Below are 24504 nucleotides of genomic sequence, written 5' to 3' on the forward strand. Positions count from 1 at the left end.
TCTCCTTTATAAAATAAAATCAAATAAAATTTATATTTTCCAGAAGCAGCAAGTATTCAAATTGTGGATTTTTTGGTATAATAAATTACCTGGCATTGTAGAAGAATTAGCAATGATTGCAGTCTGTAGCTTAGAAGCTTTGCTTTCTTCTTAAAATCTCTTTTAGAAATAGCTACTAAGCTTCTGAATTGTTATTCAATTTACACTGCTCTTGGTAGGAATTATCATTCTTACTACCTTTGGGATTGGATTGGCAGATTAATAACTTAATTTCTGAAAACAGCTGCTTCTGTAACACTCGTCATTGTAGCTGAACATCCAAACCAAACTTTCTATGTCTTCCCTTCTGAACTTCTGAAGCACTGCACAAATGCATAGTATATTTTAGTCTGCCCTGTCTGTCATTCCAGTGACGTTACTAGATGCCGTAAGACTGATCCAAGAAAAAGACCAGTGCAGGTTGCCAACAAGGGCCAGTTAGATGTTCATAGTAAAAATGCAATGTAAATAAAGGTGCTCTAATTTTGAAGAACCTCAGAGGAACATCGGAATTGGAAGGGACTATTGGGGTGATCAAATCTAGTCCTGTGCTGCCTTAGGTAACCAAGACATATAAGCCATTTTATAAGATGGTCAAGCTCCATGTTATGAATAAAGGTTTTTCGACTTCCTAGTGCTTGTTGGGCAGCTGTTTCAGAATCTGACTGTCCTAATAGTTAGAAACATCTCTTAAAATTCTAGCTTACATGTATTCCTGACAAATTTGTGTTGATTTGTTCTTATGTCAGAATTGCCTCTTGGCATCAATAGCTCTTTTCACTTTGGGGGACTTAAATGGTATGCTTAATGACAGAAATAATCTTCAGACTTTTTTTGCTGAACTACATCAATTCATTTCATGTGTGTTTCTAGCAGTAGTGTCAGCTTAGGTGGCTATTGACGCTTTTGATCTTTTGTATAGGGCAGCCCGATTGTTTTGAAGTCACGTGAAATAGATGATAACATTGATAAACTGAAAAACCTTTTCCTCTGCATTTATTTGGTCCACTTCATTTTTAACCTGTACGCACTGCTGACTCTTTGGAGTGTTACCCTGCCGACAGCTATGCTGGTGTCATTGATGGGGTGATGTACTAGGACAGAAATGAGCAGCACAGGGGGGAACAAGTAGGAATACCTAAAGGCAATACTGCTGCTGGATGTGAATCTTATCCTTAAGCCAGGCTTGTTTAGATTTGTCTACCATTCTATACCACACTGCAGAAAATTTGTATAATATCTGAAGCAGTTTGAGCTGGTCAGCAGGCATTAGCAGCAGCCTACCCATGGCCACATGGGGTTATTGCAGTACATGCATAACATTATTTACAGACCCACGTTTGTTTATCCCTCTGTCTTATTTAAACTGAATAGACTTCTGATTGCTTAATCCAAGCAGTGGTTGGCTTCTGTAATGTGCTGCCATTTTCCAAAAGCAAGCCTAAAATAACAATTGCATCTTCTTTGTTCAGTTGCTATTTGAAGATAGTTGTTTTGCTCTTGAATCTAGTTCCTGCCATTTTGAATTTATATTCCAGTTTATATTTGGGAAGTTGATTTCCCTCAGTGATATGACTTACTGTAACATTTTCTCTCTAATAACATGGCAAGTGTAGTTGCAGAACATTTTTGAAACAGTTGTGCTATTTTAGTTATACTCTTCTGTCTTGTTTCTTTGTGTATCCATTCTTTAGTTTTGGCATTGCTTCTTTGTTCATTATTTGAAAAAATAAGATTAAAGTTAGTAGATGATTAATTTTATTGCTGTATGCTACATGGAGTTTGGAGAATTTATTTATTTATAGGGTTTTTTGCAGTCAAAGAATACGAAATACTGAAGCATGAAAGAAATGGCCAAGGTTTCATCTGTGCACAGGTTTTTACTTGCATATTATTTTTTGTTAGTCTGATGTCAGTAACATTGACCAGTTACAATTTGATTGACTTGTAGCAAGGTAAAAAACACATCTGTAAAGGATTATTTGAGGAGCTGTATGATTGTTTTTAAGTGAGATACTATGTTACGGTTTTGAAGGCTCACTGTAATTTGATCCATTTGGAAGACTTATAGGCCTTTTTGAATTTGTGTTGCCTTTGTTTGTCTAGGTAAGAAAGCGCTTCCTTGTATCAGCCTTTCAAAACTAGGCACTTCTGTGTTTTGCTGTCCTTCAACGGGTAGACAACAACTGCAGGCATTTGCGGTAATCATTTATGCAGCTGTCAAATTTATATGTGTATTCTTCAATGCCACTAGCTAACATGGTGCCATCAGGTGCCATCTCCTTTTGGTATTTGAAAGTAGTGCTCTGCAGTAGCCAGGAACCCTGAATTCAAGTTCATTAAATCAGTCCAACTTTAATTATTAATTAAACTTGTTGGACAGGCTGAAATTAAAATAATGTGTTGGTTCTGAGACTACTTTAGTGTTTGTTTCTGGTAATACATAGTTGGTCAGTAACAGGGCTATTTTCTGCACGTCTAGGTGAAGGTAACAAATGACAGAAAGCTGTAGGTTCCCTTTGATAAAGAATACCTGCTTCATATCCTGCACTTTAACACAGTAATCATCTTTTCTGTTGTTTAGGCTCATGTTTTCCTTTGATTCTGTTTTACCTTTAATTTGGCACATTTCTGATTCTTTCTGATTTTCCTGAAGGACGAGTGGAGATCAGAGCCTTGAACGTAGCTTTTGACCAGGATCCCATTCAGCTCCCATGAGGCTGTAGCAGCTGCGCTAGCTACGTTTGAAAAATTAGACAAGGGGAATTCAGTGTATATTTTACCCTGAAACTGGTGAAGTTCAGATGTTCCATGGAATGAGTAACAGAATTAATCTCTTAAGTTTTAAGTTTCTACTGTGGTTGTGCAGAAAATTTCGTAGCCATGTATTTGATTACATTTGTGAAACTCCTTGTGCAAGGCTGTCTCCTGCTTTGAGATCCAGATAATGCATATTGTAATGTAAATAAGTGGAGTGAAAATGAGTTGGTATCAAAGAGACAGGACAGACATGGAAGGATTATTCTTCATTCAGACTTCATTTTCAGGGTTATAGCATTGATATACTGGACTTAACTATTTCTATATGCCAGTAGGAGGGAAAAGTAAACATCTTGTCTACACAGATATGGAAGGAATTGAATAAACTGTGGTAACATAAGAGGGAAAAAAAATCTCAACATTAATAAGTGAGTAGAAATTTTGTTTTTCATTTTTGTGTTGCATAAAAATAATTTTGGCCAGGATACTTCTAGACAGTTCCTCTCACAGACAAGTGAGACTTTTAATAAAAAGTCTTGCCTTCAAACAGAAGTCCTGCATGTAGCTCTTTTCAAATTATTAGCATCTTACTCTTCTGCTTTGTTTTTCCTTCAGGCTAAAATTGCTTGTCCTGTTATGCATGATCCCTGCAGTGTATGCCAAAAAATATCTGAGCACTTATGCACATACCAGACTGGTTTTGCAATAAAACTAATACAAGTACATTGGCTAGCATTAAGGTAAAAAGGTGTTTGCTATAAAATAGTGTTATGTAAACATCCTTTTCAGTAGCAAGCTCTCCGTATATGTTCTTATATGTCTTTAGTTGTGGTTGAAAATGTCGTTATTACCGTAACAACGTGTGATTTATTTTTTTTTTTAATTATGCAACTGAAAGAGGGAGGCAGATAGTAAGTCTCTGCCAGCCAGAGATCCTCCTCTGATGCTCTGGTTATTGCCTTATGATGCTAAACATTGCAGCAAGTTTTGCTTTTTGAATGCAAGTTGTTTTTAATTACTGTCAAATTATCTCCCTCAGCACACCCTTCATATATAACTGAGCTATTAATGTAGTTTTTAGGTGGACATCCTGTTGACTGTGTGGGTTTCTACTAGCTGCACTTCAGTCAGTTGCCTGAGTCTGCAATTCTTTTCCTTCATATACCAGGTTGAATGTTTATTTGTTGGAGTGGGAGAGGAAAAGGCTCTATTTCTGAAGCCAGTATCTTGTTAATTTGTGTTCGGATTTGTTGCTTCAAATAACTTCTTTTTTTTTTATATATTTTCTAAAAGATTAGCAAAAAGGCAGCACAGTAATATTGGTTATGTATGCAAACTTTTATGCTAGCTAAAGCTGAAATATAATTGATTGATATAATCAGGATTAATTAATATTATTTTAATTGCAGTGAGTTTATGTACCACTTCTGGCAACAGACTAAAACTGTCTATTTAAAATCCTCAACAATTGAAGGAATAAATTATCAAGTGAGTAACAACTAGCTTTCGACCCATGGCTCTTTGTGACACACAACCCTTATAAATATGAAACTATTTGCTATATGAATATGACCAAATTACCTTTTTTTGTGTCTTTTGTGCATCTTTGCAGTTCTTGGTCTTCATAATCTACAAATCACTATATATTTTTTATTCCTTATTTCAAAAGTGCAGGTCTGTTTCTGTAGAGTTTCAGTAGCTGTAATTCTCTTTTTGTTAGACTGAATAATAATTTAATCTGTCTGGCTAATACCAAAAGTTTTTATCTTTGTCCAGGCTTAGTCATCCTCTAGATGAAAAATGTAGAAGGCAAACCTCTGATTTTTTTTAAAATTAGACTTCTTAAGGGCAACATATGTGCATGGTCCTACTAGACAAGCTATGGCTTTAAAAAGGATATTGTTCTTGCTTTTTAAAATATCATGTAATTATTAAATTTTGCTTTAATGTTTACTTTAAACTACCTCTTGAATCAAAATCTTACTAGGAAAAGATACGTTTTGTACTTTCAGGTCCATTGGGCCACGGCTTTTGTTGAGAATGACATTAGGAGCAGAAATTACCAGCAAGCTCAAGGCTTCTTCATACATAGCACCAGGCCAAAACCTTTTGAGGTGGGACCTGTCTCCAGAGCAAATTAAAACAAGAACAGAAGAACTAATCAAGAGGACAAAGCATGTATATGACAGCATTGGGATGCTTGATGTTGGAGAAGAAACACATGAAAATACTGTACGAGCCTTGGCAGATTTAGAAGTGGAATATGCAGGTTAGTGTATGTTTTCTGTGGTTTCTGCCATTGGGTATTCCATCTGCACATAAAGAAATGTTGAGAAAAGGTAGTTGTTGCTTACAATTCTGGTGCATGCTGTTCTTGTGTAGAATGTGTCAAGGCCTCTCAAGGGTCCTCAGGTGCTGACAGTCTTTCAGGACCTCCCAGCAATATCTAACCTGAACAGCTACACAGTTCTGCTGCTTTATTGTATAAACAAAACTAAGGATTAGCAAAATTGTGCTGCTGATCTCTTTGACACACCCAGAGAACTGCTTTGGTCACCTGTTTTGTTTGGACATGAGAGACTTCACAGAGTTAGATTTTCTTTTCCGACTGTGTACAACTGCTAGGCAACAATGAGCAAAAGTGTAGAGCCTTGTGTTGCATAGTACACTCAAAGCTGACAAGCAGTGCTTTCTTCAAGCACTGCAAAACCTGAGACAAGTCAAATTGAACAATGGAAAGGCTGATAAGCTCTTAGTGGAGAAGGTGTGATGGTTGAGAATGGGGGAAATTTTCAATGCTTTTCTGGAAGGTGACTGCCTTACTTGCTTACTTTTATATTATATCCTGCAAGGCCTTGAAGGATCCAGAGAGAGGTGTTGGTCATGCAGTCACATCTAGATTGTTCTGAATGAATTAATAAGACATGCCAAGACATGGATGGAGTGTAATGGTCAAGCACAGGTCACTCAGTTAATTTGTTAATAATTGTCAGTCAGAGGAGATGAAGAAAATGGAAATGTCTTGGTTGGCTTTGTTCTAAAAAAAATCTATCACATGGTAGCTGCATGACTCTCAAAGTAGTCAGTGTAATAAAACGTCAAATTCTCTTAAATCCTGTAGAAAATCTACAGTGGAAAAGGAAGTGCTGAAAACGGCCACCCTAGCTGGGTGAAAAATCTTTGCCTAGCCAAAAAAGCAGCCTGCAGCTCAAATGATTGTGCTGTAATATTAGACTGGCTTTCACATTATTTAGAATTGCAGTTTAGGCACATCCAGTGAATTGACTGGAATTGATGCTGGCAGAAAGGCTGACTAATCTTATTCCAAGCAGCTTCCTGTCAGATTCAGTTTTAATTGTGCCAATGTATTTGGTATAATTATTGTAAGCTTTTTTCACCAAGACATAAAGCTCTGCTCTAAATTAACTTAGAAGGAAAACTGAGAAAATAGTAGCCATCAGCTCCTCAGCATAGCCACCAAAACTTGCATCTTCCAAGATGTACTTTTTTCCTCTAAATCCTGTTGTAGTAGTGCACCACATTTAAACTTTTAATGGTAATATTCGAAGCTGTATGTTGAGATTAGCGTGATTTACTTGTGACACAGCCCATGGCATGTAAAAAGGATGTATCACTACAGCAAGACTTCCATTAAAACCTTGGAATTTTAAGTTGTGTGTGTCCCTTTCATATCTACGTGAAACACGTACTCCAGTAAATGGAACTGATCTGAAAAGACACAATTGACAGGAGGCCTCACATTTCACTTGGAAGATGCCAAAATTCACTTAATCATTTTGAAGCATCTTGGCATGAGGACAGAGGGGAGGAAAAAGAAAGTTTCTTGTCAACTTCAAGAAGAGTCGTATGCCCATGTTTGCATTCCATGGGCTGAGAGTATCTCTGGGTTTTATTAAACAGCTTCAGATTACATAAAATTACGAAGTTTTAAATCATCCTAAAACTGTTGTTACTGTAAAATGTGCTTTGGGGGAGGTGGAAAAGGCTGAAAGTATAATTGATTTTTAATTGAGTTAGTTAAACTGGTCAGAATGATTCATTCTGTTCAATGTCATTGTAAGATGCAATGTTCCTTTAATAAGCAAGAATGTATTTAACCTTAATAATGTATTCTAAAAAAGTAGTATTACTCAGCTTCTGATCTCTAGAAGTTCAGAATGCATAGACAGCATCTTCTGTGTTTGCTTTATTGTTTCTCCTTAAACACAGAAGAGAAGATGAGGATTTTATACTGTTCTCTTAACCATGTAAAAATAACTTCAAGACAGATGGGCTTGTTTGAAAGATTTTCGCTTTAAATGCTGACATGGAAGCATCTGTACCAACTATGAAATGATGTCAGTCTTCATTCACAAATGGTTCCTCTTTCAACAGTTATGTAGGATATTTATACACCTTTCAGTTGACATTGTAGAAGAAGGTGAGTTAATTAGGCTTGGGTAATTTCTGTAAAACTGCTGTGAAGTGTGCAGTTTTGTCCTTTCACCTGTTCATTTTTACATTATCTGTAACTGCTTTATTTCCTTCAAGCCTGATCTGAAGTGTCGGATTATTTTGCGTACTTGTTTCTTATGTCTTCTATAAATATCAGAAGGGGGGAAATTCCTTATCCTTAAAGCATTTCTAGCCTTTGTGTAAATGTTCATTGCCTTTTGTTTAAACAGTGGAAAGAAGCATGTTGGATTTTCCCCAGCATGTCTCACCTGACAAAGAGGTACGCTTAGCAAGTACAGAAGCTGACAAAAAGCTTTCTAGTTTTGATGTGGAGATGAGCATGAGAGAAGATGTGTTTCAGAAGATTGTTTATTTGCAGGTAAATCACAGTGATATCTGCATAACTTTTTGGAGATGTAGATAAAATTCCAAAGTGAAAAACTTTTCTATAAAGGATTTAGTATTCACAGCATTTCTCATGATCCCCATCAGCATATGTGTGTTTCCGCTGTGTCCATGCCAGTCAAATCTTTCCAATGGGGCATAGGTATACAAGAAGACTGTGGTTGCACAAAAACTTAAGCCAGTGTAACTTGGTGATCCTATTTTTTGCCTTTCATGTCTAGATGTGTGTATCCTTCTTTCTCCATTGCAACAGCTTTGAATTTTGTCTCATCTTCCAACGAGCCTGTACAAAGAAGCTAAACTAGCAGAAGGAAAACCATCAGGAAGAATAGAATTCATAGTTTTCTCATAGCCAATCTCCCTGAACTGGTTTGCCCTGAGCATCACTGAGGGAGGAGGAAGAAAAGACGCAGTATAGTAATATATTTAGGTTGGCTTATACTGCTTTTGATTTTGAACCCAAAATTGTGGTTTACTGAAGTTGTTGAGAATTTTAAATTTTAAAATTGAGTTTTAAGTTATAAAAGTGAATGAGAACATGTAACTGGAGGTGGCCTCCAAAAATACTTATTTGATCTCCTAATTATAGACAGCTACAGTGTGTGCTCCTCCTTATATATAGCTTGAGCCCCAAAAGTAAACTAAGTCAAAAAATACATTTACCATTGAACTAGGTTTTATCGCTTTTATGCCTCTATTTAGCTTTCCTTCTAATCGAGCAACTACAGGTATCTTGTGTTCTACACTTGTACGCTTTTATTTTGTAACTTAGACAGGAAGAACATTTATTTTTGTTCAAATGTGTCCAGTGACATTTAGTAATAGTTTTCCAAAAGTGTAATTTAAAGATAATGCAATTAAGCAATCTAGTGTGAAAACTAAACTATACACCTTTGTCTGTTGTCAGGTGGGAATCTTGACTTTCAACTCCACGGAGTTTTAACTTTCTTGTGATGCTGATAATATATTTGAGCCCTATTTCTTGGAGTCACTGTTTGTGCTTTTTTCAGCATTGATTTGCAACCAAATTAATATTTGCAGCGCCTTATAATGTGCCTTCCAATACTACTGTTTTACATTGCTGTGTTTTCTAGGCATATTTTAAAGTATTCTTCTTTAGCTGGGTATTGTTTATGTGTTTGTGGAAGTCATTAATAGTCTATTTTGAGGGTATTCTGTTGAATGTTGGTGGATAATGTCTTATGTGGATTTTTTTTTTCCCACTCTGTGCCTTATGCTGATTCCTCCTTTCCATTCTGTTACTATTAAGTAAATTATTTGATTATATATTTAAAAATTGCTGTGATTTTCCTCACTCTCTAGTATAATGTACACAGATACATTCAGGGCTAATCTGCGATATCTGTGTATCTATCTACTTCTAATTTACAGTAATTTCTGATGGTAGTGAAAACTGGCTGCTGTTATTTGCTGGTTTTACTTTCTTATAATCTCTCTTTTTAAAAACATTTTCATTTGGTGCTTTCCTACTTCATTTTCTTTTGCATCAATACTTGGCTTTTGAAACAGTTACAATTCCTTCTTACATCTCTATTAATTTTTCAGAGATTTTTCTTGGCTTAACTGCAGCATTCGTTTTAGTACTAGTTTTCCAGAAATGCAGCCTCTGCACATACATCAACTTCATAATAACTGTGAAAGTAGTAGCAGTTTTTGAAATTGCCAGTAGTGCCAAACTGATCAAGTCTTATTATTTCCAAATCACCAGTACTTGCTAATAATTTGCTACATTTCTAGTGCCTCCTCTTCTTAGAAACTCTTAGTTGAGAAGTCATGTTCCAGAGGCACAGAATAAAAGGCCTTCCACAAACAGAAATCATATGCTGAAATAACCTCATGAGTTTAGATGAGCCAGTAAAACATTTTGATTGAATTAAGTTTTTCATGGCTTTACTGAGAATTTAATAGGCCAGCTATATAGATTCAGTTTTATAATCCTGCACAAGGGCTGGATTAAAATGTGGTGAGGAAACAGAGGGCTCTCACACTCTGATATTATTTATAATACAGTTAGTACGCTAAAAGATGAATAAATCTGCTTGATCTCAGTGATATCCTAAATGTTTTTGCTCCGTTTAACAAGGACTAAACTTTTATACGTTTCTTCTTCCTAAATTCTGATTTATTTAAGAACTGCTAATGGTGAAGGATGCGTAAGGCTTTTTTATTTAATTTATTTAATTAATATATAATTAATTCAGCAACTGAAAATAATCTGCTGTCTTTCTTTGCCCCACACAGCAGAGGGAAAAATTCCTGCATAAATTTATGTTGTTGTGTATGTTCCAGATCTTATTCTTTAGAAAACACTTATTTTGAGGTCTTGGTCTTTGAGGAAACTTGGAGTAAAGGTTAATTTGGTACTGAAACTACCATTTTAAATTTTATTACTTTCAACATCTGCACATGTTGGCTAGCAGAGGCATGCTTAAGAATGTTGCAGATCTTCTCCACCCACACGCCCTCAGGAAACTCAGCCTGATATAAACAGCTGCTGCAGCTTTTGTTCATGATACTCCAAGTAGGCTTTGTTTCTTAGGCTGCGTGAAGATTTCTTCATGGAATAAGGTAGCATGATTGTCCAAAACAAGTATGAAATAGTATATAAATTAGTATATAAAATCATCAACCATGACCATTCTAAAACTTCTGGAAAGTTCCAAGATTTCATGTGGGTAATATATTTGAAATTGCAAATCTGTTGTGGAGTTTGCTCCTCAAAGAAATAAGAGACAACATAGACCACTGTGGCCAGAACAAAGTTCAGAGATGACCACAGAGCACTCTTGGTTCCTGTATCTGTGAGGGTTTATATGCCTGCTTATCCTGAAAGACCTGACAGGTCTTTTTGAATGTCTATCATCTTTACATTAAGCATGTCTGTGGCACACATAATTTAATCAAGACTAATATTAAGACTAGGAGCTATTTAACATCGCTTTCTTTGAAGTATATGGAGAGATTTATAGTCATTAAGAGAAGGATAAAGAACACTGAAAGTGCAAAATTTTGCGAACTGTTCTTTGCCAGAAGCAGAGCAGGAAGCCCAAGTGTCACAGGGAGTAGTGTAATAGAATTTTTTTTTCTCCTTTGTGTTAGGAAGTACTCTGTGTGGCTTGCCTTCTGCATTTGTCACAAGTGAGGATAGAGATGTGAGGTTTGACTTGGAGATGACAGAGGACATGATTTTCTTCACTTATTTCCTCCAAAAGGAGAGATCCACCATTTACGTCCTTGAATTTAAAAACAAACAAATGAATAAACAGTGGTTGAGTGCTGCAAAAAATCATAGTCATACAATCACATGGTCCAATTGTCATTGACTTCTGCTGTGTGGTGACCTATAGTAGTTATACCATGTCTTTTGTGGCAGCTTTTAAAAATGACCTGTAAACAGATAATAGGAAGGATGAAAAATATTCCTCATTCAGCGTATGACAGTATTGATAAACTAAAATAAATCTGCCTGTTGCTTTAGAAAAGTAATTTTATAACAAAGTGATGTAATTGTTGTCATATTTTCATTGGACATAGAAATTCTTGTGTACAGACTACTTGTATTTGTGTAAGAATTTTAGGCACAATTATACTAATGCTTAACAGTCCTGCTGTACCAGGGCTTGTGGCTCTTTGCAGAGCAGAAATAAAGCTAAACTGTTCTAAACTCTTTCATGATTCTAAAGCCCAATCTCCACTGATTTTTTAATCCTAGTTACAGGGCACTGGTGGGAGTAGACATTGTTTGTGTGGTGTGTGGATTACTTTTCAGTTACAGTTGGGAAAACAATTGTTTCACAGGCTTTTTTCTCATTTGTTTTCTCTTGGAATAGGTTCCTGTCTTATTTTTTCTGTTTAAGGAAGAGAGGTAATTTGCATTGACAGATCATTAGTTGACAGCTGTACGCTGTTGTGTAACTCAAAATTTGCATGTTTCAACGTCCTTATTTTTCAGAGATGCTAGTCAGGAATTAATTGTATGTAGGTAAGCTGACAAAAGAACTGTTAAGGCAAGTCAGAGCTCATTCCAACAGCTTCATATTTGAAGGTGAACTTAAATGGAATACATCCTTTTTAAGAAGAACTATTGAGTTGACACCTTTTTAAAAATATTTAAAACGTGTATGTCATTAATTTCAATTTAGGAGAAAATGACAAATTACCAAATTAAACAGTTACACTGTCATCAGTTTGAGGGAAGACAATAACAAGACTAATCGGTGTTCTATTACGACCACTATCTTGTGACTTAATTACCTTAGGGAATTAGCTGTCAAGAATCTTCATAATGACATAACCATACATAGAAATAATGTTTTATTTGTTGTCACTGGTTGATTTGTCCCGTAAGAGAAGTTGTACTCAAATTTTATGCCATCTGATAACCTTCAGTGACACATCAAACCTTTTGGGTCTTTTTAATCCCTGTAAGTTTTAAGGTAGAGCTCACTTTCTAATTATCTTCGGGAGATAAGAAAGCCTTCTCTACAGAAAAAGCTAAAGTGCACTGTACTATTAACTAAAAGGGCTTGCCATTATAATGGCATGTAGATGTGCTGAGCTAATTGGTAGAAGAAAGTTATTTTAAAACCATGCTACCTCAGCTTCAGAATACTATTGTATAAGGTAACTGGTTTTGGGAAGTCCTTCACACTGAAATCTGCGATGTTTCTTTTTTACTACAATGGTGTTCTGAAGAACAACTCTGTTCAGACCGTTCTAATGCTTGGTATGTTTCTTACACTGTGTTGTGAACATAATTCTATACTGTTGTTTCAGCAAACCTGTGACCTGGAGAATGTAAAGCCTGAAACAAAGCGATATCTAGAGAAATCAGTTCAAGTGGGAAAAAGAAACGGACTCCATCTTCCTAAAGAAGTGCAGAATGTAAATATTGGACTATTAGTTTATAAAGCAAAGGTGGCAATCTGTCAAAGGGGTGAAATTATGGTTGTAAAACTGTAGTAAGCATATATTTAAACTTTGTGCTTTTGGACCTGCTTAATTACTGCTCTGATCTTAGCTGTTCTTAGTTCCGCATCCATCCTTTAAACTTCAATCACCTTAAGTTTTTTAAATTAATCTGTTGAACAGGCATGGCACTTGGTGGACACAGGTGGTATGCATCACCTCTGAGCCTTCCACAGTAAAAGAAGCCTATCTGCAAGAATTTTGTTATTTGTTGTATCAGTTTCTGATTACTGAGAATGCCTAAATTAGTTAGATCCTAGCCAGGAGACCTCTCTAAAGTGTTATTTGTGAATCCAAGCTTCAGAAGTATGTATAATTGTTACAAACCCAGAACTATTCTAGTTTTAATTACTATCCAGTGTTATAAAATGCATGGAAGATTTTAGCATTTTGCCTGAAAAAACTTGAGGCAGCTTAAAGGGAGCACAAGCCATGCTGAGAATTCTAGTCCGCTTAAGGGAGGTTTTAATCAAGCATATAAAAAGCACTTGTCACTTTTGCAAATCATGAAGTAAACTTCTCGTTGTTATACAACGTCCCTTGGAATTTAATCTCTATTTATGACTCTTGAATAGACTTCCCCCTTTGTTGTGTATTTGCTTTGCTTTAGGGCAACTGATACCTCTAAGGGATTTTTGAAATACTTTACAAGGTGACAACAGTTGAATTACATTTAAGTAAAAATTTTAGTAATGATAGTCTGCTGAGTTTTTTATTTGGTATATGTTCTTCTGCTGGTCGCTACTGCATTTGTGGACTTGATAGGAACCGGTAGAGATGTGCTATGAGAAGTACTAGAAAGTTTTTCAGATGGGTGAATACCAGGATTTTGAAAAAGGTTTTGGAATGGTCTGGTCTTGTGTGAGCATTCTTCTTTTTGTCATACCTTTAAAATTCCAAAGGAGTATTTTTTCAGCAGATTATGTGCAATCCCTTGATTTGCATTGATTTTAGTGGGTATTTTTACACTTAAAATTGTCGTTTAGGCTTTTCAAATAAAATAATTGAATGTTAGCTGTAATGCTGTTCGGAGAAGGTGTTCGTGTTCAGTCCCCTCTGATTTGAAAACACATTTGAAATGTCGGAGCTCTACTTCTAATTCAAGGTTCATTTACAACAATATTGCTCAGCACCAAAAGTTAAAAGATGAGGCTGAGGGACGGTGAAGTGTGACAGAACCTACAGTGTCTTACTTAATCAATGCTGGTATTCAGTGTTGGTTATTAGATAGAGAGCCTAGCTGGAAAAAGTGAATACTATTCATGTGGAAGATTGTGATTGCCTAGTTCGATATTTGCTTTTTTCCACTAAGTTCAGTTTATTCTCGATATAGGAAATAAAGACAATGAAGAAAAAATTGAGTGAGCTATGTATAGACTTTAACAAAAACCTGAATGAAGAAAGCACGTTTCTTGTATTTTCTAAGGAAGAACTTGGTGAGTAGCATGCTCACTCTTTCCATTTCTTCAACCTTCCCGTTCTACTGGGGAAATTTTTTTTGACCCAGTGAATCATGGTTAGGTCAAGAGAAATTCTAACAATTTTTCAGTCTTCCCTGTTATTTTGTTAATCCTTCCTTAAAGTCAGTTTAGAATTACCCTTTGCAGGTTGTTCATTATTTCTTTAGACTTGGGCTGCCTGAAGGGTTTGCCTTGCGTCAAGTCTGCGTATCCGTGTTATGTTTCTTTTCTCATAACTTTTATTCTTCTCTGCTTCTTTTCTCAGTTCTCCATGATCAGGCAATCCCCTGTCTATTATTTTTATTGCAATATGGAAAAAAGCTTACCTGTCCAGCAATGTATTTTAACTACTTCAGTCGTTTAAACTGATCTAGACATCTTCATGTGACAGAATTTGGGGGTTCATGATCTGAAGGGCGTGACATAAAATGTGCTTTAATAGCACCAGGGATTTTTTTATGTCATATACAGGTTTTGTCTGGTAGCCTTACATGTACTTCTTTTTTGCTAACCAATGTTTCCAATTTTTATTTTGCTTGGTTGTGATTGGAGAAAAAAATTAACAAGTACTTTTAGAAGAGGGGTATATTTCCCTGGAGATCTTTGATGTCAAATTAGATTGCACAAAACACAACAATCTCATAAAAAAAAAAAATGATGGGACTAGGTAATTCTGGTAAACATTGTTTATTAAACTGTGATCTATAGAAGGCCTTCCTGATGACTTTATTAAGAGTTTAGAGAAGACTGAGGAAGACAAATATAAAGTTACTTTAAAGTATCCCCAGTATTTTCCTGTCATGAAGAATTGCTGCGTTTCAGAAACCAGGAGAAAAATGGAATTTGCCTTTAACTCGAGATGCAAAGAGGTATGTTCCGTATTGACTGTTCTGCAGTATATTGACAGAGTTGGAAAATAGAGTAGATGTTCAAATACTAGATTTGAGTTGTATGTATTGTCAAGTACTATGAAATCAACACTTACCGATGTGATCTTTAACAGCTCCTTGCTCCAGTTTGATATGGTGTCTAAAGGCCTTAGAAGTTGATAATCCAGCTGTGTGTGTATATCTTAAAGTTTCAGTGGTGCTGTTAATAGATTTTACTCTTTGGCCAAACTTCCCAGCAGTGTTCGGCAACTGCTTGCCAACACTTTGCTCCCAGAAAAGGATATCTGATTGTAGCTTCTGTAGTACTTTGAGATTTCTCAGAACAAGGGTTTATTTGACCACACAGTTTAGTTATGAAATACAGGTGATTAAATGTGAAATTAATGCGCTGCATACTGGTGAGAATTTTAATTAGATGTTAAAAAGTACTGTAATTTTTATAAAATATTTAGTTATCTGAAAAATAGTTGGAGTTATGCCTTATAAAAAGAAGAAATAATTTTACAAATTGTTTATTTGATACTGGTGAAAGCAGACACTTAGACAGATACAATGAAAAGGGTATAAAGGATAGAAGTGTTATTCAGGCAATTGTACCAACTGTTCATTAAAGAACAATGGCAGAGTTGAGATTTTGTACTTGAACTACTGGGAACTGTGATGAGTACAAGATAAGATAAAATAGCACCAAGAACTGAACACTCTGCAAAACAGCACACTTAAAGGGATTTGCTGTTAAAACTGTGGGACAATCTTCACCCCTACTGCTTGAAATTTTTTTCCCTCGAGAAATCTCACTTTTCCAGAACTGAAGATTAACAGAGTTACATTTTCAGCCTCTCAATGATCTACCAACCACATTTAGGTCAAGGTCTGTGGCTTCTGTGTTTCAAATCTCTTTCTCTGACTGCTATAGTCAGAGTGACAAAAGAGAAAGTTCCAAACAGGCTTAGAATGTTGGCAGGGTAGTTTTGCAGCCTATCTTCACCACTAACAAGCAATTAAGCCTGCTGTCAGTCAATTCCCTATTATCATTCACATTTAATTGATTGATAATGGAAAAAAACCTCTTTGCAACAGTTGAAGACTTGTTATTATCCTAAAAAGAAGTGGTATATCTTTTGATTAACACAGATAAATTATCATAGGGAGAGTAATGGCTCAGATTGACTAGAAAATGAGCTAGCTGCGATCAAAACATATGACGAAACCCAAGAATCTACATAAACATAAATTATTCTGTATTTATATATTAAATTGTTTCATTTAAAATGTTTGCTGTTCCTTATGACTACAGATTTTGTTTATTTTGATAACACGCGTTTTCGGGTTTCACCTTACAAATTTGCTTCCTTGCCTTTTTTAGGAGAACACAAAAATTCTTCGAGAATTGCTTCCATTAAGGGCAAAAGTAGCAGAGCTTCTTGGTTATAATACACATGCCAACTTTGTGCTGGAGGTGAACACTGCAAAGAGCACAGATAACGTTACAGCCTTCTTAGGTTCGTTCTTATTTATAAACCGTATTTTTATACTGGGGTAGCAAAATGGCTCTTTAGCCAAGATAAATTTACATACATAATTGAGTCCATCAGGTTAAGATAGAAAAGGAACTCCGTTGCGTCTGTTCTGTCATACTTTTTTTCTGGACCATAGCTGTACAAATGTGGTCGCTCCAAAACAGGGAAACGCAAGACAAAAAACTGAAAAGAACTTCTTTGTGACAGCAAATATAGGCAAGCAGTTGTGTATTTCTGTGCCCTAAAATGCAGTCATCCTAATTTAGAACCAGAATAACATGTGCAGCCTAAGCAATTTTATCAGTTCAAGAGGCTGTGTCACAGTTGCAGCTTTTCCATTTTTTGTGCATTTATAGCCTTCGTGTCTTTTTCGGACACAATTGCAGTGCAGGATTATAGTGTGTGATGATGCACTTCCATGAGCTGAATTAGAAAATTAAATCTGGAATGACAGATTAAATTTGGAATTCAAAAGCCCTCTAGAGGAATTTTATCAGAAAACAGAGATATCTTAAAAATTCTAAACTGAGCAGTTTACTAATATTTGGTCATCCTGTTGACCTCTGTGGGCCTGCTCTTTTGCCCTTGGGCAAGAACTCTTTAGTTTCTTCTTTTATAGGACTTTAGCTAGAAGTAGGTAATAATCTGTTTTGAAAAGTCTTGAAAGAAAAAGCAGTGTTTGAAGTTTTTGTTGCATTTCCAGTAACTAATAACAGTTGTAGTCTGTGACTTTTTCTGCAGAAACATATAGAGAGAACTGAGATTACATGAGGTAAAATCAAAGGCTTCAAGCATAACTGTCTAGTGCTGCTTTCCTTTTCTGGTCTTTGAAAAAGACTAAATTTATGAAAACCCTTCAGAGTACTGCTAGGCCTATGTGTATTATTTATAGCATGCCTGCAATTAAGACCAGAAAGCAGACAGTTTGCTTGTGCTTAGTCAACAAGCAGAAAACTGTAGCATTTACTTTTGGCTTTAAGTGTGCTTTAAGTTATGAGTGTATTTTGTAGGAATGCATGTTACAGTAAGGACCACAGAAGCTGATTCCAATGCTATCTTTGTTTCAGATGATTTAAGTAAGAAGCTAAAGCCATTGGTTGAGGAAGAGAGAGAATTCATTCTGGATTTGAAGAAAAAGGAGTGTAAAGAAAGAAACTTTGATTATGATGGAAGAATCAATGCATGGGATCTTCATTATTATATGAACAAAACGGAAGAACTGAAGTATTCCATAGATCAAGAAAAGCTGAAGGAATACTTCCCAATTGAGGCTGTTACGGAAGGCTTACTGAATATTTACCAGAAGCTGCTGGGACTTGTATTTGAGCAAGTAGAAGGTGCTCATGTCTGGCATGACAGCGTTACTCTTTATACAGTAAAGGATAGTTCAACGGGAGAAACATTAGGGCAGTTCTATTTGGACCTTTACCCCAGGTAATTATGACCTAGTGTTTTACTTCTATGTAAAATGGAATTGGTCTTAGTGGGTTACTGCTGCAGTTGAAATTAAATGCATTCGGAAGTAAATATTTGTCTCACTGACAAGACTATTACTTTGTTCACTCACTCTGGATAGTTTTCAGATTGTTTACACTTTTTCTACAGTGTTTCTTGCTTATATTCAGTTTATGAAGTAGCTATTTACTATGTGTCCTGTCAGATGGAGACTAGACAGATTTAACAGTATTTATTCTTAGCTAGCCCTTCTTTACTATTTCTCACTGCTTTTTTTAAATTATTCTTTAGTAATTTATAAATTGGCTGATAGCATTTTTTGAATATTTATTGATTTAGGGCTTATTATTACTCTTTTTAAGATAGTCACATTATTAGTCACATTTAAGATAGTCACGTTATTTCCTTCACCTGTTTGCCCATTCCCCCTTTTCTACATTTCATGTGAATTGTTGAAGTTATTTGTTAGTAAGACAATTCTGACTTAACTACCCAGTTTTTTTAAATCAGGTTTAGAGTAAGAACTTCAAAACAATGTTTATTTTAAACTTAGCATCACACTGAAACTGCAGTAAACTGTATTGTTTTTGTCTTCTGTAGCAAAAGAAAAAATGCTGCTTCAGAGGACAGAACCTAGTCCTTCCTTTTACAGCAGCAGTTTAAAATAGAATTAGTGCCTAAGGTATAAATGCTTCCAGTATTTCGGTAAAAATCAGATTCTTGTAAATGCTGCTGTGAATATTAAACTGGAGTGATGTAAGTACTGCAGGTCTTTTCCCCTTGTGCTCTTAACAGGGTCTTAAACTTACTGAGTGTTAGAAGTAATGGAAAGCTCTAATTTCTTTGTGTAAAGCTTTAAAGATACACTGACTGTCCCTGTTCTTGAATAGACTTTGCCATTCTTGTGTGTAGGCTTGTGGTTTAAAGATAGTGTCCGATATATTTTCTTGTACAGAGAGGGAAAGTATGGGCATGCTGCATGTTTCGGTCTCCAGCCCGGTTGTCTTCTCTCTGAGGGCAGCAGAATGATGTCTGTAGCTGCTCTGGTAACCAACTTCACAAAACCAGCATCAGATCACCCATCATTGCTGCGACATGATGAAGTAAAGACTTACTTCCATGAATTTGGTCATGTAATGCATCAAATATGTGCTCAGGTTAGTGACGTTTCAGTTATAATGTAAAGCTTATTTCTTTCTCCGCTGTCTCAAAGCAAAGTCTAAGTCCATTTTGATGGCTTCTAATTCTAGTAAGGTACACATGCAGTGTTTCGTTCTTTTTCGAACTGACAGGCTGGGTTTTATTTTGTTTCTAATTTTTATTTAAAACTACAGCAATGAATATACCTTCTTATGAAAAACATTTTCACAGGAACATATACTTTTGCCTTTGTACCATGCAGGTGCCCGTGATGAGTGTGTAGGGTGATGAGAGTGCTCAGTGGTGGTTTCTGTTACAGCTGTCAGAGGGCTTTGTGTTACTTCTAGTAGCATGGCAAATACTAGAAGCAAAAAAAGGTTGCTGTACCTAGGAATGCAAATGATGCATGAATCCTGATTACCTTCAGAATTTTGGCATTCAGTACTCTTGAGAGCTGTCGTTCTTGACATCAAAAATCATAAAATAGGTTGTGCCTGAGCTATTGTATTTTTTCTGCTCCCCTATCTGACAGTCAGGGTCCTCACAGTGACCAGAAGGAATTGAAGCTAGACTGCAGATTTTGTGTTAAGATGTCAATAAGGTTATAAAATTGCTGGTTTCATTTGTACTTACATGTAAGATTGATTCTTCCAGATGATAAATCTATGACTGGCCTAATGGAAAATTTTGTGTTTCAGAGAGAATGTGAAAGGAAAGCTTGCTTTTTGAGCTAGGCCGTAGCTATATTGACTTCAATGGATGTGGTGTTGTATTAGAAAATAATAGAAACAGGTGCTAGAGATTAATCTTTTAATACAAACCATGGTGATGCTACTCAATTGTCACCTGTACAGCCCTTTCCATGGCTGGTTTAAAACGCAGTCCAGCTGAATCAAGAGAAAAGCTAAGAAATACCAATCATAGGTTACAGAGTTAAGACACGATAAAAGAATAGTGTATTTAGAAAAGGTTACTTAATTTTAAGTCTGTACATAGATTAAGTATAGGTTAATGGAACAACCTGAGAGTTTTCTTTGAAGTGAAAAGGTGGGCAGAAATGAAAACTTGTTCCAAGAAAAGATAAATGACTTATATGACCGAAGTGTGAGTGTGACCTGCTGAAGCATCACTTCTGAAGGAGAACTGAGATGAAACAGTGAAGAGCAGCTAGATGACCAAGATGGACTTATACCAAGAACTTCACAAAAGAAAAGATCAATTGTATAATATCATGCAAAAGCATATATATGGGTTTTATATATTTTTGTGGGTCTTTGCCACACTGAGGTGATGGCCTAACTCTGAGTTGTGAATAAAGCAAACCTAGAGTTACCCACCATCTGGACAAATTCTTTAACAGAGAGACAAGTCTCAGTATTCATTCACCAAAGAATTTGCATGATTATCTACAAATCCAGACTTTATGTAGCACTGCTTTCATCTTCCTTATAAACAAGTACAAATAATACAATCAGAGAAATATGACACACATTAGGTTTTAGTTCTTGATGTTGATCCTAGAGACTAGGACTGCAGAAGAAAGAAACAAAGTTATAGAAACCTGTATATTAACACCATAATTAAACAAATTATGTTCAGTCAGACTTCAAAACAAGTTGCCAGACTTGCTTAGGTGTTTTTGCATCATGTTGAAGGTAGAAATATGATTATTTGATAGAAACATCTGTGATAGGGTGGATACTGAGCTTAGAAATGGAGAAATAAAACCTGTTGTTTCTTCTAAACTATCTAGAAGGTGTTTTCTAAATGAGACACAGTCAGCATTGATATAAAATTGACCGCAACAATTTGATAACATGAAGATATGCCTGTGTGTTGCAGAGTACCCTCTGAGCATCTCAATTCCAATGCTTATGTACTTCAGTTGTTGTGGAATTGCACACAGGTCAGGGAGGCCTACTTTCCAGTTGTCTCTCCCACTGCTGAGATGGTTTCTATGTGCATAGCTACTATGCTTTTTACCATTGTATTTTATGTAAATTGCTGTTTGCATACCTGCAAATAACTTGCAGGTCCTACATGAGAATAACCTCTCGTCTGAGACTTGTGGGTGCAAAGCACTACCTTGTTTCATATGATGATTTTCTTAAGCATGTTGAAACATGACACTTAATGGCTATGCGGGGATCAGACTGGGTGGGAATTTGTAAGCTGCTGGTAAAAGTAAGCTTTTGGAGACTGTTACTCCTTGTAATATACTGGAATTCTGCTGGAAAGTGAGATATCAGGCCAGTTAGAGAAGGAGTTATCATGACGTTAGGGGAGGAGAGCTACTTAACTACCTGAACTAAATGTCTTTAATGTTGTTAGTGTCGTGCACTTATATATATATATATATATATATATAAGTAAATGAAGATCTCTGGAGGCCAACAGTCTCTGGCACTCCTCTTGCCTTTGCTTGATGCTTTGCCTGATGCTTTGCCTGATGCTTCCTAGCTTTTCTTCATAGGTGCTGTTCAGCAAGAGCAGGAAGAAGGGACAGCCTGTTACAACTATAGATTTGAGTAATCCTCAAGTGTAAATGAAGGCAAATGTTTTTCTCCTTTTATGCTGTTTTTCTGAAACCATGAGAGGGAGATATATGCATGTTACATAGCTGTCAGTTCAATGTTATGTCCTATATTATACGTGCATTTTTTGGTAACCCTTCAAAAAAGTAAGTTCAAAAGCCCATCAGAAGGTGTAGGCATAGATTTCCTGGTGGGAGATGGAGTGTAAGAGTATCTACAAGCTCTTAAAGAGGCTGTTTGGGAAACTGAGAATTCTTTTTGTTTTTCTTGAAATGTTTTGTTAGAATGAGAAGGGAAGAACAATAAAATTGGGTTGGCAAGAGGAGGTAGGATTATTACCAGACAAGTGTGAACTGAGGCCAAGTAATTTCTGTTGGCATTGGAACAACTGTGTTTGGAAAGTGACTGTTTGTTTTTCAAAAATATTTTGGGTTTGGAATATATCTCAGTGAAGATTCTTAACAATACAAAACTTTTCTTCAAAATTAGTATCTGGTGGGTGCTTTTTAAACATGAACGATCAATGATATGAAAGTAAAAAAATAAAAAGCTGTAATGTGCTTGGCTTTCAGAAGGAAGATTCTTCTGTTAGTAATGGGTTGTCAGACCTTGAGGTCTTTCATGGATCAAGTTGCTAGGATTCATTTCTTTGAGGCCATGTATTACTGGCTGAAAAAAATGTGCTATATGTTAACCATATGCCTTATGAATGAAGGCAATTATGACAAAGCTTAATAGGATAAGTTGTTCAAGTGAAATATTTGAATCAGTGCAGTATACTGTAATAAAGCAAACCATTTTAAAAGTGTATAATTGGAGTTTATTATTTTCCTTTGGGTCAATATAACAAAATTTTGTAACAATTTGCAAACTATGTCATTGTCATAAGACAGCATAGAAACATTAATGCTACTGTCATAACCTAAAAAGTAAAAATCAATAATGTTAAGAAAACTGAAGTACTGTTTCACACCAGTAAAGAATGCAGTGAGTAATTACTGAGTAATCTGGTTTGTTTGCTTGGTAATAGTCTATATCTGATTTTTTGCACTCCTTTCCTTAAAATTATTTTTGTTATTATTATTATTGATATGTTAAAATTCCTCTGGCTGTGATTAACACAGATATTTTGGGATCTGAAAGTTTGCCTTCTAGAAATCCTGGCTTCTATTTTCGTGTAATACGTGGCTTTTTCTTTCAGACTGATTTTGCTAGGTTTAGTGGAACTAATGTGGAAACAGATTTTGTAGAGGTACCTTCGCAAATGTTTGAGAACTGGGTGTGGGAAAAAGAACCACTACAGCAAATGTCAAGACACTATAAAGATGAGACCTGTGTTGCAGATGCTCTCCTTGAGAAACTTGCTGCTTCTAGACTAGCTAATACAGGTATCTCTCTCCTCTCTGTCCTGCCAATATATATAGATATTAAAAAAAATTACTTGAAAAATTGGTGGGAAACAATGAGGACAAATATAACAAGCCCATTACATTTCTTCTGTATGAACATTTATCACTATCTTTCTGGGTTTATTTGTGTGGGTATTACTGTTAGTGAATGCTCTAATGACAGATACCACTCTTCTGCAGCAACAGTAGCAGCTCTGATCTCCCAGGATACCCACAGGACTAAAATACCTTTACATTCCTCTCAATGGGTCTTTTTTACTTCTTAACTTTGCTCATTTTAAATCTGGGGGGGTGGGCAAAGGTCCTGGGTTTTCTGTTGTTTGTTTTCTCGTAGCCCAGGACAGGCACTGTGCATTAATACAGTATCAGATTTCTACATGTATCATTTGGACCTTATGTTGACAGACATGAAAGTTGTTTGCAGATTTATTGAATGTACATAGCGTATCCCAGGCAGAATTGGTGTAGTCCTGCATTCCTCAAAGAGAATCATAGAATAGTTTGGGTTAGAACAGACCTTAAAGATCATCCAGTTCCCACCCTCCTGCCATGTGCAGGGACACATCCTGGTAGATCAGGCTGCCCAAGGCCCCATCCAGCCTGGCCTTGCACACTTCCTTCTAATCTCTTAACTTCTCAATCCAGAACCTGAAGTCCATGTTTTCTGCCTTCCCAGTAGATATATAAACTAAGGTCCCAATTCTCTTCTTCCATGCCTTGCACCACCTGCATATTTAAGATGGAAATTACATAATTCCAATTATTTTCAACAGTTAGAATTCTAATAATTCAGGATGCACATTGAGAGGTTTGTATGAAAGATGCTTCAGCTACTTTGATAATAATTAAATGTTCTTGCTCAATTAGGCTTTTTAACCCTCCGTCAGATCGTTTTGAGTAAAGTTGACCAGGCACTGCATACAAAGCCATCTGTTGACCCAGCAGAGGAATATGCCAAATACTGCATGGAGATTCTAGGGATTCCTGCCACCCCAGGTATGTCAGTGTGAAGCTTTTCCCCATTGCCGTGGATGGAGGTGGATTGGGGCCATGACAGCTCGCATTTACCTGCCAACCATGTTGGGAGGAGGGACTAAACTGTGACAACAGCATGTCTAAATTGTTTGATTATACATGCCTTTATTTCTCAATAATGCTTGGCATACAAAACACCCAAGTTTTTAATAAAGAATCTACTTTATGAAGCTGAAATAATTCATTTGAAACTTGTGGTGATCTTAATGATCTCTTCTGAAGGAAGATGAAGATGAACACAAAACAACCTTTTGCAGGTTATATTTTAGAGTGATGTGGTGTGAATATGACTTCAGGTGTTCTGTTGCATCTGTGTTAGGTGTGCAACTAGTCTAAAATGGGGGACTTGAGTTACCTTTGTAGACAACAGGATGGGCAATTCTTCTTGAGTCATACTCAGACCCTTTATGTTA

General features: G+C 36.1%; 1 protein-coding gene across 6 annotated transcripts in view; it reads left to right on the forward strand.

Moving 5' to 3' along the window:
* Window positions 1-24504, forward strand: part of NLN (neurolysin) — a 38387-nt gene that overhangs the window by 9249 nt on the left and 4634 nt on the right. For 2 of the 6 annotated variants that reach the window (XM_054053908.1, XM_054053912.1), the window contains 11 exons: window positions 4209-4287; window positions 4812-5068; window positions 7485-7633; window positions 12457-12564; window positions 13982-14084; window positions 14817-14977; window positions 16365-16500; window positions 17586-17952; window positions 18929-19130; window positions 22849-23035; window positions 23924-24052. In XM_054053908.1, coding sequence (XP_053909883.1) covers window positions 4840-5068; window positions 7485-7633; window positions 12457-12564; window positions 13982-14084; window positions 14817-14977; window positions 16365-16500; window positions 17586-17952; window positions 18929-19130; window positions 22849-23035; window positions 23924-24052 — 1771 coding nt within the window. In that variant the 5' untranslated portion in view covers window positions 4209-4287; window positions 4812-4839. Of the gene's footprint in view, window positions 1-3208; window positions 3228-3474; window positions 3540-4208; window positions 4288-4811; window positions 5069-7484; window positions 7634-12456; window positions 12565-13981; window positions 14085-14816; window positions 14978-16364; window positions 16501-17585; window positions 17953-18928; window positions 19131-22848; window positions 23036-23923; window positions 24053-24504 lie in introns of those variants that run through there. The other 4 variants (XM_054053907.1, XM_054053913.1, XM_054053910.1 and 1 more) reach the window with 3 other exon arrangements.

Source organism: Cuculus canorus, chromosome Z (genome assembly GCF_017976375.1).
Source record: "Cuculus canorus isolate bCucCan1 chromosome Z, bCucCan1.pri, whole genome shotgun sequence".
Lineage (NCBI taxonomy): Eukaryota > Metazoa > Chordata > Aves > Cuculiformes > Cuculidae > Cuculus > Cuculus canorus.